We start from the raw sequence: 13,626 nt of genomic DNA, 5'->3' as shown, positions 1-13,626 counted from the left end.
GAGTGAGCAAGGAATCATATGCATATGGTGTGTACCATTGCATTTGAAGATGAGAGACCAAAGTGAGCATGCCCTCTTCCTCCAACAGTCACCCTTAAGGACTGAGAAATTGTCATTATTTCTTTAAATGAGATACTAATGAATGTCTCTGAAAGCTCACCATGGGGTAATCTACATACAGAGCTCACTTTGAAGACCTTTCTGACATCTAGTGCCTCCAGGAGCTACAGATACTCACAGGAATTTATCACATGGTTCATTTTCAGTGTGACTTAAAGATTCCAAAAACCATACTCTTGATTTAATAATGCAGAACATGAATAAATATTGATTAACCTCACCTGAACAAGCTCACTGTGCACCTGTGACATAAGGAAAATACACACTTCAATTCTTTTGCTTCAGAATCAGGAACCAGGCTCTCATTCTCCCCCTGATGTTTCCTATATTATATCTCTCTCCCTGCTGTTAGTCAAAATAAAATGCCAGATAGAACTCCACTTTATTTTTAAGCTGTGACTTCTTTTTGTGCTTGAGATTTTTCAAAGAGAATTTTGCTCCCTTAAAATGGGAGATAAAAATAATCTCTGGCAAGACATCGGATGACTACGAATGTATATAATGCAACCTTGCTCCAATATTAGCATTTTCACAAACCACAGTAGGCAGACCCTTACTGTTTTTTCATTATCCTTTCCAGCAGTGGCTGAGAGCCCAAGTGATGCCACTTTACCAGAGAGGTATTCTGTATGTGTGTGTTCTACTTTAATCACATCCTTTCAACACCATGTATCTTTGTCTGACAACTTATCTTCTCCACAGGCAGGCAGCCACATCCAGACTCTGATGGGGTCCCAAAGCCTTCAGCATCGTAGCCGGGAGCAGCAGGGATATGAGGGGAATATAAACAAAGTGACCATCCAGCAATTTCAGTCACCATTGCCTATTCAGATCCCCTCTTCACAGGCCACCCGGGGACCTCAGCCTGGACGGTGCTTAATTCAAACTAAAGGGCAAAGGAGTATGGATGGCTATCCGGAGCAGGTGAGAAGGGTTTTTATCATTGATGAATTCTCAGGAAATGTTCAGGGAAGTCCGGTGAATCTGTGGTTTACCTTCCCCCACTAATGTAGTCTGGGACAAATTAATGCTCTCACCATGCTGAATGGAGTGGAACACTCTTTGTTGGGGTTTTACCATTATTTTCAGTGGTTAAACACTACAACCTATAAAAACTGATAGCTGGCAAAATGCCCATGTCACATAAGGAGAAACTGATGAATTGGACATTTTTCTGCTTTATCCTACACCTTTTCCTGTTCACTCTCAACTCTAACTTAGTGCTATAGCATGGCTTTTGAATGTTACAGAGCTTCAATGAATTAGGTGTGTTTACCGAGGCCTCTGGTGAAACTGACAGTGTGAAAAGTAAACTATTTGTGGGAAACTTTCTGAATAGTCCTATCTTCTGATTGTTGAATAGGACAAAGATAAAGCTTTGCTTGAAGAAAATGATAAAGAGCAGTTAGAAGGGAAACATTTCTGAAATGCTCTAAAAACTACTGATAAGTACCCTGTAGCAAAAAAAAATGCCTGTTCTCCTGACCTATCTAAAATTAGGATTTACTTTTCCATTATAGAATCTCTTTTTCTTCCTTAGAACCAGAAAACTGAATAGAGCTTTCTATTGAATTATATTATGCTGAGAAAGTAAGACATTAAGATCTTAATACTCCCATAAAGTTAATTTTTCTTATTTCATTCTTCAAATAACTAAGCAAAGCTCCTACTGACTTCACTAACTCCTTAATATGGTTTATAAAGATTTCATTTTATTATTGACTACTCAAAGCTTCAGATATCACCCTACCTTATTTTCTGAACATCTCAGACATTGCCTTCATTCTAGTTTTTTCTTTTACACGGTTAAGAGCCATTTTTTTATTTGGATCCCAGCTGCTCTAGACATTGCTTCTACTTCTTAATACCCTTCTTGAGGCTGAGCTAAGGTATTAATCATTCTCAGAATCACAGGCTTTTTTTTTTTAAGATCATTTTCTTCCTGTTCTACCTTGATCTAGGCCAAGTGTTGGATTTAAGGTAAATAAATCAGACAGGTGCCTTTAATCGGGTAATGATATGAGGTTTTTAACTCTCCAGAGATTCTTGAAAGTTAATAAAATTTTAAATTTTGTTTTACTACAGGCATCTAGAAGGTTAAAAATTGTTCATATTTTCTCCCCCCACAAATATCATAACCCCAATGAAGTTCTTGGGTTTTGTTATGCCTATTAGCAGTGACATGATTTTTTTTTTTTTTTTTTTTGCCCAGAATCAGCACATTTAAAAATCCACTGAGATCAATGCCCTCTGTTTCACCTACTTTGAACAGTAGGTTTAGTTTTAGTATGCAGTTATTCTGAGCACTCTAAATTTAAAGGCCTTTTTTACATTATTTCTCAAAATACATAAGTTGTATAGTTTGACTAATGAGAGGATTACTAAATTCTAAAGTTTACATACTTATTAAACTTAAAACATCATGATTCTTTCAGAGGAGGTATTTGTCATCGCTGACAGGTGTTTTGATCCACAGTTCCAACATCAGGTGCTTTTCAATCTGAGAGGTAAAAACTGAAACATTCAATGGCTGTGTTAAGGAAGGAACTTAAGTAAATTCCTCTCAGCTTCCCAGTTTTTTCCCTGCCTTGTTTTCAGACTGAAATGGTTTGGAATGCTGACATAAAATTTACCAGGTGAATAATATATTGTTATTATCACTAATTTGATTCATAACTTGTTCATAACTTGCTGAATATTTTCAAAAGAAACTAACGTTAACTTGGTGTTTCTCTTTTGCAAATGTATAGTCCATGACAAACTATATTTATATATGTGGAACATACAGATACCAAAGCAGAACTAGGAAGGAAAAACGTCAACATGGTGCTTCAAACATCTCAAAGCCCTTTCATATATTAACTGATTTGATCCAATTAATAATGATATGGTACAGATAGAACAGTTTCTGTCTTATTGACTAGAAAAGTAAGATTCAGAGAAGTTAACTGTCTTGCCTGTGGTCACACAACCATTTAGAAGCTGAGCCGGAATTTGAATCCCGTTTCTTGAGTCTACCACATTATATGCTGCAGCCTGCTGCTCTAGAACCAAACACAGAGGTCCAGAGTAAGCCCACACCGAGAGAGTAAGCAATGGAAAAATAAACCTTTGAGTCCATGTCTGCCCCAGACAAGAGGACACACCCCCTACTTAACCTAACGGATCAGGATGGCAGGAGCTCCATAGTTGTCTCCTGCCAGCTCCTGAGTACACATCCGAACTAAAGTTTGTTCCTGACAGAGAATTTATTACATTTGAATTACATTAGAATTAGCCTCTGTGAGTTATACAAAGTGAACTGCATCCATCATATTCAAGGGAAAAAAAAACAAACCAAACCAAAACTCCAAAACCTTCCCAATCTACCTTGGAAGAAATCATTTTCATATTTAATAACATATGGGGTACATGAAACAGTTGACAAGATTTCAGACATTTCTTTAGATTAGATGCTCTGGTCAGCTAACTGAAGGGCTCGCAAGGGTGAAGCTTTCATCTGTTGAGGCCAACTGAAGAAAACATTATTCTGAGTCTTTGGTGATAATAACTTGGAAAATTTTGTTTTATTTAAATTATGGATTTTTAATTTAATAGGCAACAATTTGATAAAGGTGGTTAGAAAATAGGCATTAAAATGGTTTTAATATATATTATTTACTCAATTGATTTCAGGGACATCCCATACCTCATTCTACTCCACTTAAAGTATTACTACTATTTATAAATATTTTCCCCTAGAATTTTACTCTTCGGTAAATAATACTGCAACTCTGACATTATAAGCCCCAGTTGGAAACAAATAATGTATAACTCAACACCACAAATTCTACAAATTGACTTTCTAAGTTCTGTGCGGTCAGATAGTAGAATTTAGTAAACACTGCGGTAGGAACCGAAGGACTGTCTCAGTGCTCCAGTAAATATATGTATGATCTTCTTGGTTTCCTTAAGTAGAAAATGAAGGAAATGAAATGAATTACCTTTATAATTTATTTATGGACAAAAAGCATTTGAGTTTCTATTTCCTAGATACATACAGGGTTGGCTAATTTTTTCTGAAAGATCTAGAAAATGGTAAATCGGAGGATTTTATTCATCAGTCTTTATTTATTATGTCTTTTCAAAAGATTTAATTAGTACTTTGAGCTGGACTTGCATTTCTAAATCGCAACAAAAAAGGTATGGGAATAGAAGAAGAATTAAAAAATTAATTATTCTTGAATATCGACATTTATATATTTGATTATATTATTAGATATTATATAATCATATATATTGTTATATAATTATTTTATATAATAATCTATTATAACATAATTATTATATAACATATATAATATATATGTGTTAATATATATGTTATATATTATATATAATGATCATTGTATATAATAATATAGCTTATATATTATATACAATGTATTATATATTATTGTATCATGTCATTGTATAAATCAGATCATGTCACTCTTCTGCTTAAAAAGCCCTAGTGGCTTTGAAATTTCTGAAATCATATACATTCTTATTATGGCATAAAGTCCCTACAGATCTGGCCTCTGCCTCCTCTCTTTCTACTCTTTCCTTTACCTATTTTTTCTCTAGTCATTCTGAACTTATTGTTGCTGTTGTTATTGTTATTGTTGTTGGTAACAGTAGTGATATAATTTACATTCCTTCAAGTTCACCTGTTTAAAGTGTACAATTCAGTGGGTTTTATATATTTATACAATTGTGCAACCATCACCAGAATGTAATTTTTAAACATTTTCATTATTCCAAAAGAAACTTTGTACCCATTAATAGTCACTTTCCATACTCCCTTCCATTCATTTCCCCCCAGCCCTAGATAATCACTCATCTACTTTGTGTCTCTATAAATTTGCCTATCCTGGGTATTTAATATAAATGAGATCAGACAATATATGAGGTTTTTTTGTGATTGACTAATTTCAATTAGCATAATGTGCTAAGTGTAGAATGTATTACTAATTCATTCCTTTGTCTTGCCAAATAACATTCTGTTATACGGATATACTACAAACTGTTTATCCATCAGTTTATGTACCTTTGGATTCTTTTCTCTTTAGGGCCATTATGAATAATATTGCTATGAACATTCATGTACAAGTCTGTGTTTGGATATATGTTTTCATTTTTCCTTAGTAACTTAGGAATGAAATTGCTTGGTTAAATGGTACTTATGTTTTAATTTTGAGAAGCTTCTAAACTTTTGCCTAAGGTGGCTGCCACATACTACATTTCCACCAGCAATGAAGAAGTATTCTAATTTCTTCACATTCTCACCATTATTTATTGTCTGCCTTTTTTATTATAGCCATCCTATGAAGTAGTATGTCATAATGATTTTAATATACATATCTTTAATGACTAATGATGTTGAGTGCTTTTTCATGCATTTATTAGCCATTCATATGTCTTCTTTGGATAAATGTCTATTAAAATTCTTTACCCATTTTTTATATTTTTTAAAAATATTTATTTACTTGAGAGAGAGAGAGAGCAGGAGGAAGAGGGAGAGGGAGAGATAATCTGTAGCAGACTCTGCACTGAGCACAGAGCCTGATGCAGGGCTCGATCTCACAACCCTGAGATCATGACCTGAGCCAAAACCAGGAGTCGGATGCTCAACTGACTGAGCCACCCAAGTGCCTTTGCCCATTTTTTAATTAGGTTATTTGGGTTTTCAATTACTGAAATTTAAGGATTGCTCATATATTCTGGATATAAGACCCTACTCATATATATGATTTGCAAATATTTTTTCCCATTCCTTGGGTTGTCTTTTCACTTTCTTAGTAGTCTCCTTTGAAGCATCAAAGTTTTTAATTTTTATAAAGTCAGTCATCTCTTTTATCACATTTGGTTTCATATCTAAGAAATCATCACCTAATTGATGATCATAGAGACTTATTCTTGTATTTCTTCTTAGAGTTTTGTAGCTTTAGCTCTTATATTTTAGTCTCTGATTTAGTTTGAGTTCATTTTTGTGTGTGGTGTGAAGTAGGGGTGAAAATCATTATTTTGCATGTGGATATCCAATTGTCCCTGTACCATTTGTTGAAAAGACTGTTCTTTCCTCATTGAATTACCTTGGACCTTTTGTTGAAAATCAATTGACCATAAATGTTAGGGTTTATTTCTGGACTCTCAATTCTGTTTCATGGATCTATATGTCTATCCTTACACCATCTTGTTGTTTCTTGATTTTATAAAGACCCATCTATCTTAAGGGCATTTAAAATCCCTGACTTTAGGGGCTGCCACAGTTTTCCCATTTTTCTTTTTGTCTGTTGCATGATCTTTTATCTTATTCATATTTCTGCTAAAATGTCATTTGAGCATTTGAAATATCATTTCTTGGCTGTTCTCCCTAAAATAGCTCCACACTCCTGTTCTATCACTCTCTACTACCTTTCCTGCTTTATTTTTTTCACAGCTTATCTCACAATCTGAAATTATTTATTGTTTACACGTTTAATATGTCTTCCCCACTAGAATGCAAGTTCCATAAGGGCAAGGATATTTTATCTGTCTGAGAAGGTGCCTGGCACTTCGTAGGAAATCAGTAAATATTTGTGGAATAAAGGCATGAATCATGATTCCTACAACAATTTTCATTTTCAAAGCTCTAATGGTTTTTCCAAGCAGTTAATTATGTAATTGGAGCATGCCATTGAACAACTGGCATACCTTCTAATAGCTCATCACATTATATACTTTTGACAATGCATATTTGAAAGTATCTTTTGTCATATATGCACATATTTATTCAAACAAAAGTTAATTGAGTGCTAACTATGTGCCAGCCATTGTCCTAGAAAGTCAGTGAAGAGATAACATAATAGATATGATTAACAGAGGTGATTCAAGTATCCTACTTGCATAAAAATCCATGTGGATGTAGATGCCTCTTCACTAACACTCTCTGATAATACTCTTAGGAGTCAGGCCTAGAAATGGCCTCGAAGTTTAATGTTCTTGATTACAAGGTTCCTTCTTGGTGTTTCAATAATTAACAACCCTCCAATAGATCAAAACCTCATCTTGAATTTCCATCAGTACAGAAGTTTTGAGGTTCTGCTTATTTCACTTCCCAAAAAAATTTTCAAACAACTATATATTTTGGTGTTTTTTAAAGTAAAAGATAAGAAAAGTCAATTCTTTTATAACAAATAAGCAAGCTTCCCCTTGATTTTTTACCAAGTAGGCCTCTTGATTATAAGAGACTCAACCTAATAAGACATAAGCAAAAAAAGGGTTTTGACTCATACACAGTTAGCTGAAACTCCAGGGATTCGCAAGCTTCAGATGAGGCTTAAAGTGGGCTCATGACCTGTCTATGGGTTGGTTCCTATCTCAAAAAGGCTTTCCCATCATGGTAGAAAAATAGGTCAAAAGCTCCAGACCCTCTCAGATTTAAAACTAGCAGGAGAGAGCAAGATTCTCTTTCCTGGAAATCCTAGTAGGCATCTCATTACTCCTTTTTGATTGGATTACCTGCCCATCCTGTAAACAATCATATTTCTAGAGGATACAGTGCTTTGTTTTAGGCCTAGATAACATGATTCATCCAAAGCATACAGGCTGAGAATAAAGAAGTGGGTGGTTATTCAAAGAGAAATTAAGGTTATAGCTCCAGAATTAGGATGAATGGATCTTAGACAGCAAAAGCAAAGGTATCCATTAAAAGCTTTTATACATACTGCTAAGAAAGAGAATGGTAATTAGAACATATCATAGTAAACCAGTTCATTACAGCATCACCAAATATTTTTCTGGAATGCAGTTCCCTAATCCTGAATTATACCTCCCAACACACACACACACACACACACACACGTGTTATTTGTATGTGCACATGTACACACAAGTGCTACCATTTCCTTTGTTCTTGCCGCTAGGTTGTAGAGCATTGCAAGACCAAGTCAGATAACTACCTTCAAGAGATTATAGATTATGACCTTCACAGGGCCTCACTATTACATAACAATCCATTTTATCATAGCCTCTCTAAAATAAGACACAGTATTTTAATTAGAGCAAGATTGACACAGACCAGAAGCATGAAGTCCAGTCAAATGATGGGAGCAGATTCTCAAAGAAGCAAATACACCCTTAACTTCCAGCCTGTTATTTATATTTTCAGCCAGAAATTTCATTCATTGAAATCAGTATCTTAATAGAAAATTGAAATGCTGATTTTCATTAAATAAGCTATTTATTAGCCTCTTAGTTCTGACCTTTGGCTAGAACACTGCATTTCCTCTTTGCTAATCCTCTTTAGTTTCTGACTGCTTCTTGGCTGTGAGCTATTCTCTCCTCTTACATTTTTATGGCCCCGTTACCAGGCAGGTGGAACTCCTTGTATGTGAGATGAATACTCTCTCTGACATGCTTTATGGGACCCAACAGTCACAACACAACCTATTAGCCATACCATAGCATGCCCAAGGGCAGTCTAGCTTCAGATCCGAATTTATGGTTGTTTGTCACATTTATAAAACCACAGTGTCATCTTTATTATTTCTATTATTAAAAAATATATTGAGGCAGTTCTTCACATACTTGGCACATATGAAATTTGTTTCCCTTAGATTTTTAGTGCTTTCCAGATTGACAATAATATAAAATAGATATAGTCAGTGCCTTGAAAGAGAACCACTAGAAAGTGCTCTCAGCAATTTACTTTGTAAATAAAATCTGTTGCATATGTTTCCATTCAGGTTTTATAGTGGCCTGGGGAAAACCACAAGTGTATATACCTTCCACATATTTCATTGTACAATATAAAATTTTCAAATTAGAAAGATATAACCCAAATTTCAAATAATTTAGTTGGAAACATGCAGATATATGGGGAAGCACAAAGGTAAAGTGTTTAAATCATATTAGTTCCTTTCTTACTATTTTCTAATTAACCACTGATAACAAAAAAGGATTACAAGGTAAACTGGTGTATTGAATAAAGCTAAAATATAGCTACATCAAGCTATTTTACATTCATATCCACAGATGGTGAGACATATAAATACAAAACTATTATAAACTGTAGTTGCTATTACCCTATGATAACTAGTTTTAACAAACCTAGCTCAGTTAGAGGAAAAGTTATAAATAAACATATCTTTAAAATAAAAATATGGGAGGGGCGCCTGGGTGGCTCAGTCGTTAAGCGTCTGCCTTCGGCTCAGGTCATGATGCCAGGGTCCTGGGATCGAGCCCCGCATCGGGCTCCCTGCTCAGCAGGAAGCCTGCTTCTCCCTCTCCCACTCCCCCTGCTTGTGTTTCCTCTCTCGCTGTGTCTCTCTGTCAAATAAATAAAAATAAAATCTTTAAAAAAAATAAAAAATAAAAAAAATAAAATAAAATAAAATAAAATAAAAATATGGGAAAGTACTTATGGTAATTGCAGTTACCTATAATTTAGAAACTATTCATTAGAGACTCCACCATAAAAATCACATTAGTGGATACTGTTTTGCCCTTGTGTTGCAAGTGAACTATGTAATAGTTAAACATTATATTTATTATTATGAAATATGATAGTAAATTAAGGATAGTCTCATTAAACGGCCAAACCTAATTAATCCAGTTCCCAGCAACTCTTAATATATGCTAATTAAGCCAGGAACAGTACTCAAATTTGCCTTGAACTATCTAAGAGGTAGGGATTAAAGGTATCTTGAAAATAAAAATATAGAAAGCATTTGGGCATTTACATTTGTCCACAAGCAAATTAATAGGCTAACTAAGCAAGATTGCTGGGGAAAACATTACACTGCTTAAGAAAGCAAACATGTCCAATCATCTTTAAGAACTTTCCCAGTATATATTTATATAAATACAAAATATATGTTAATGTATTTCTTTAGGTTTTTTTTTCTTAACTCCTTATTAATCTTTGGCCTGCTAATCTCTGGTAACACTTTGGTTCACCTAGTTCCAGTATTTGTTCTGTTCTTAAAAGTTATAAAAGCCTTTCTTTCTTTCTTTCTTTCTTTCTTTCTTTCTTTCTTTCTTTCTTTCTTTCTTTCTTTCTCTTTCTTTCTTTTTCTTTCTTTCTTTCTTTCTTTCTTTCTTTCTTTCTTTCTTTCTTTCTCTCTCTCTTTCCTTCCTTCCTTCCTTCCTTCCTTCTTTTCTGTAACCAAGTGTATGCTCCCTGTGGGGTCCCAAGTCTTTCAATCATCTCGGGTCACCCCATCCCACTTTACATGGAAAACTAGCATTTTCACCATGGTCCTCATACATATCCCAGCTCAGGATCATCAAGAATTCCTAGGTTTGGGGGCGCCTGGGTAGTTCATTCGGTTAAGCATCTGCCTTCAGCTCAGGTCATGATCCCAGGGTCCTGGGATTGAGTCCTGTATTGGGCTCCCTGCTCAGCAGGGAGTCTGCTTCTCCCTCTGCCTGCTGCTCCCCCTGCTTGTGCTCTCTCTCTCTGACAAATAAATAAAATCTTAAAAAAAAAAAAAGAATTCCTGGGTTTGTTATCGCCTCTCTAGGTCATTCCTGGCAATGATTCCCCTTCTGCTGAATTCTTGATCTACATTGTGCATTCACTCTTATAATAGCTTCATCTTTACTACAGCCTGAGCGTGACGTGGACCTACTCCTGGTGCCATCATTTCCCCCCTAGGTCTCAAAGCACAAGGCTCTTGTGTTTAACAGACTTTCATTGATGGTTTAGGGTTTGGGGAGATAACACAGCACAGAATACTAGAATATTAGCCCTCACGGTCCTAAATATTTATCAACTATTCCTTATCACAGTTTCTCCATATTCCTGACCTCTTTGTGTTTTCAGTGTTCTCCTCTGTCTTCCAAGGCTTCTAACTGCCTCTCCGGGAGCTGGTGCTAAACCCAAAACTTCTATTACTGAGTATTTCATTCTTCCTCTGTTCCACCCTCACTAGAGCTCTGGCCAAAAGTTCTCCCCTTTCTCAAAATAAAAACCCTGCTATTTCTAAACAATATAATCATCTACCAAGGAGATGGATTGTACTACTCTCCTAGAAAGCAGTAGCAACTTATTTAAATACCATATTTCCCCACATTTGCAAACTTTCTTTCACTTATTCATACAGTCTCTTCTAATTGGCCATAATATATGTGCATGTAAAGTAGGTAACTGAAACAATGCACAGTTTTGTTATTGTTATAAGTATAGCTTTTGATTTTTTAAAACTGCTAATCAGAGTGCATTTCTACACATGATAATGGATAAATACTTGCTAGTATCTTCTTGCCCAGGTAATTTCAAGCTAGTTTCAATCATAACTTAGGCCTATAGAAGCACTGAGTATTTTGTCCTTTGTGTACTAATATAGTCTAACCCTGAGAACTTAAGTGAAATGTGAATCTTTTCTACGGTGAGGCAGTTAAATTGAAGATATTTAGCTTTGATATATAACTGATCACTTTTTTATGTCTTTTTTTACATAGTTTTGTGTGAGAATAGAAAAGAATCCTGGCCTTGGATTTAGTATCAGTGGTGGAATTAGCGGACAAGGAAATCCATTTAAACCTTCTGACAAGGTAAGAAGTGAATTTCTTATTTATTGGCAGTTTTAATTAGAAAAACACTGTCTTTTACTGCAGGAAAAAAAAGGTCAGAAAAAAGTGTACTGGGCTTTAATAAACTAGCTAATTATGAAGCCAATTAAGCACATTTTCAGCACAGGGGAAAAAAAATTCACTGCAGTGCTTGACAAATCCTAAGAATAGGAAAAAAAAATTAAGGAAAATTGTTTGGGTTTTGCTTTTTGTTTTGTTAACAATTGTATATATTTTTAAAGAAAACTATACACACAATTTATAACAAGTTGTTTCTAAAAGTTTACTTGTAGATCAGTTATCTGGGAAAATGTTTCCTCGTAGTAACAGAATGATTAAATAATGCTTCAATGCCAGGGCCAACTGACCTGAAATTTTGTTCAGTAATCATGTTGATAAAGTATTTCACTAATAGAAGTATAGAACTGAAAGACCACAGAAAACAAACGTTCTATGGGAAAATCAAAGTTAGCCATGGCAGAAAAATCAGGGGCTCCTCTCATGCTTACCTCTTTGTCAAACCATGGGTAAAAGTTCACCCCCACCTCCATGCTGAACACCCAACGTGCTGTCCATACTCCCATTGGGCCTGTATGATCCCATTGTGGACCTGGACCACCTGACTTTTTTATTTTAAAAATGTTACCCTGAGTTACATAACCTACCCTGCTACCATCAGTGTTTAATGCCCTCAGCTTTGAATCAATTATTAATTATAATTTGATGATAATTGAAACTATCTGCTTTTGAACTCATCACATTTAATTGCATTAAGTGACATCATAAAACTTCGGGATGATGAAAAAAGACAGAAATTAGATATGAGTAAAACCTCCACAGGTTCTCGATTTACCTTTGAGTCACAACCTGAGACAGATTCTTTCAACTCATCACTATTATAAAAAATAACCCACACATCAATTTCTGATCATAAAACCGCTTCTGAAAAAACTTGGGTGTCCCTGCTCTGGAGATTTCTATAGCCTGAAACAGAGCCTTTAATCCCTTATTTTCCTCTACTTCTTCCCAGTCTTCTTGTTTTCTAACATTCTTTATGCCCTTCTTCCTTTCCTTTCTCGAAAAGAAGAGAGGAAGATGTTGGACTATAAGGTAGAATTATTCACACCATACACATTAAGATGGTAGGGACAAGAAAGAAATCCCCAGCGGCTATAGATGGGAGTACCTCTGGTCAACTGGTTGGAATGTGCATGAGGCAGCCCTATAGAATTCGGAGAATGCCAGTTAGCAACGTCTGTTCATAAGTAACTCCTGCCTTTCTATTTTGAAATGATGTTGGGGATAACTACTGATCTAGTAGAATTAAAATAGTCATGGCTTAGTAGGATCAAGTGTTTACTTAATTTTAACAAATTATAAATATATTTTAAGACAAAAAGTATGAAAGTTCAAAATTATCAGAAACATATGATGGTATTTTTAAAAACCTCAATCATTGGGGTGCCTGGGGTGGCTCAGTCGTTAAGCGTCTGCCTTCAGCTCAGGTCATGATCCCAGGGTCCTGGGATCGAGCCCTGCATCCGGCTCCCTGCTCTGCGGGAAGCCTGCTTCTCCCTCTCCCACTCCCCCTGCTTGTGTTCCCTCTCTCACTGTGTCTCTCTCTCTCTCAAATAAATAAAATCTTTAAAAAACAACAACAACAACAAAAAAAAACCTCAATCATTATGCCTTATTCATCTTGACTCTTCTCTTTGTCTCTGGTTTCACATCTTCTCCATAAGTTCTTTCAATGAGAAGTTAATCACTGTATCATTCTTCAGATAGTTAAAATCCAAAAGACATGTTTTTCTCTCCTTTCTCACCAGCTTATACACCTTTTCATTATATTTTTGGAAGGCACAGGGTAATAAATGTTTTAAACTAAGGATGAACAGATTGCTAAATAGTCAAGAGGTCTGAATGCTATTG

The 13,626-nt window shown here is 35.3% G+C and overlaps 1 protein-coding gene across 9 annotated transcripts in view; it reads left to right on the top strand.

The window, feature by feature from the left end:
- The window catches only part of LRRC7 (leucine rich repeat containing 7), a 524,922-nt gene that overhangs the window by 477,994 nt on the left and 33,302 nt on the right, over window positions 1–13,626 (top strand). For all 9 annotated transcript variants that reach the window (XM_078072925.1, XM_078072926.1, XM_078072928.1 and 6 more), the window contains 2 exons: window positions 823–1,044; window positions 11,587–11,679. In XM_078072925.1, coding sequence (XP_077929051.1) covers window positions 823–1,044; window positions 11,587–11,679 — 315 coding nt within the window. The remainder of the gene's footprint in view (window positions 1–822; window positions 1,045–11,586; window positions 11,680–13,626) is intronic.

Source organism: Halichoerus grypus, chromosome 5 (genome assembly GCF_964656455.1).
Source record: "Halichoerus grypus chromosome 5, mHalGry1.hap1.1, whole genome shotgun sequence".
In the NCBI taxonomy this organism is placed as follows: domain Eukaryota; kingdom Metazoa; phylum Chordata; class Mammalia; order Carnivora; family Phocidae; genus Halichoerus; species Halichoerus grypus.
This window is presented reverse-complemented; position numbering and strand designations above follow the sequence as displayed.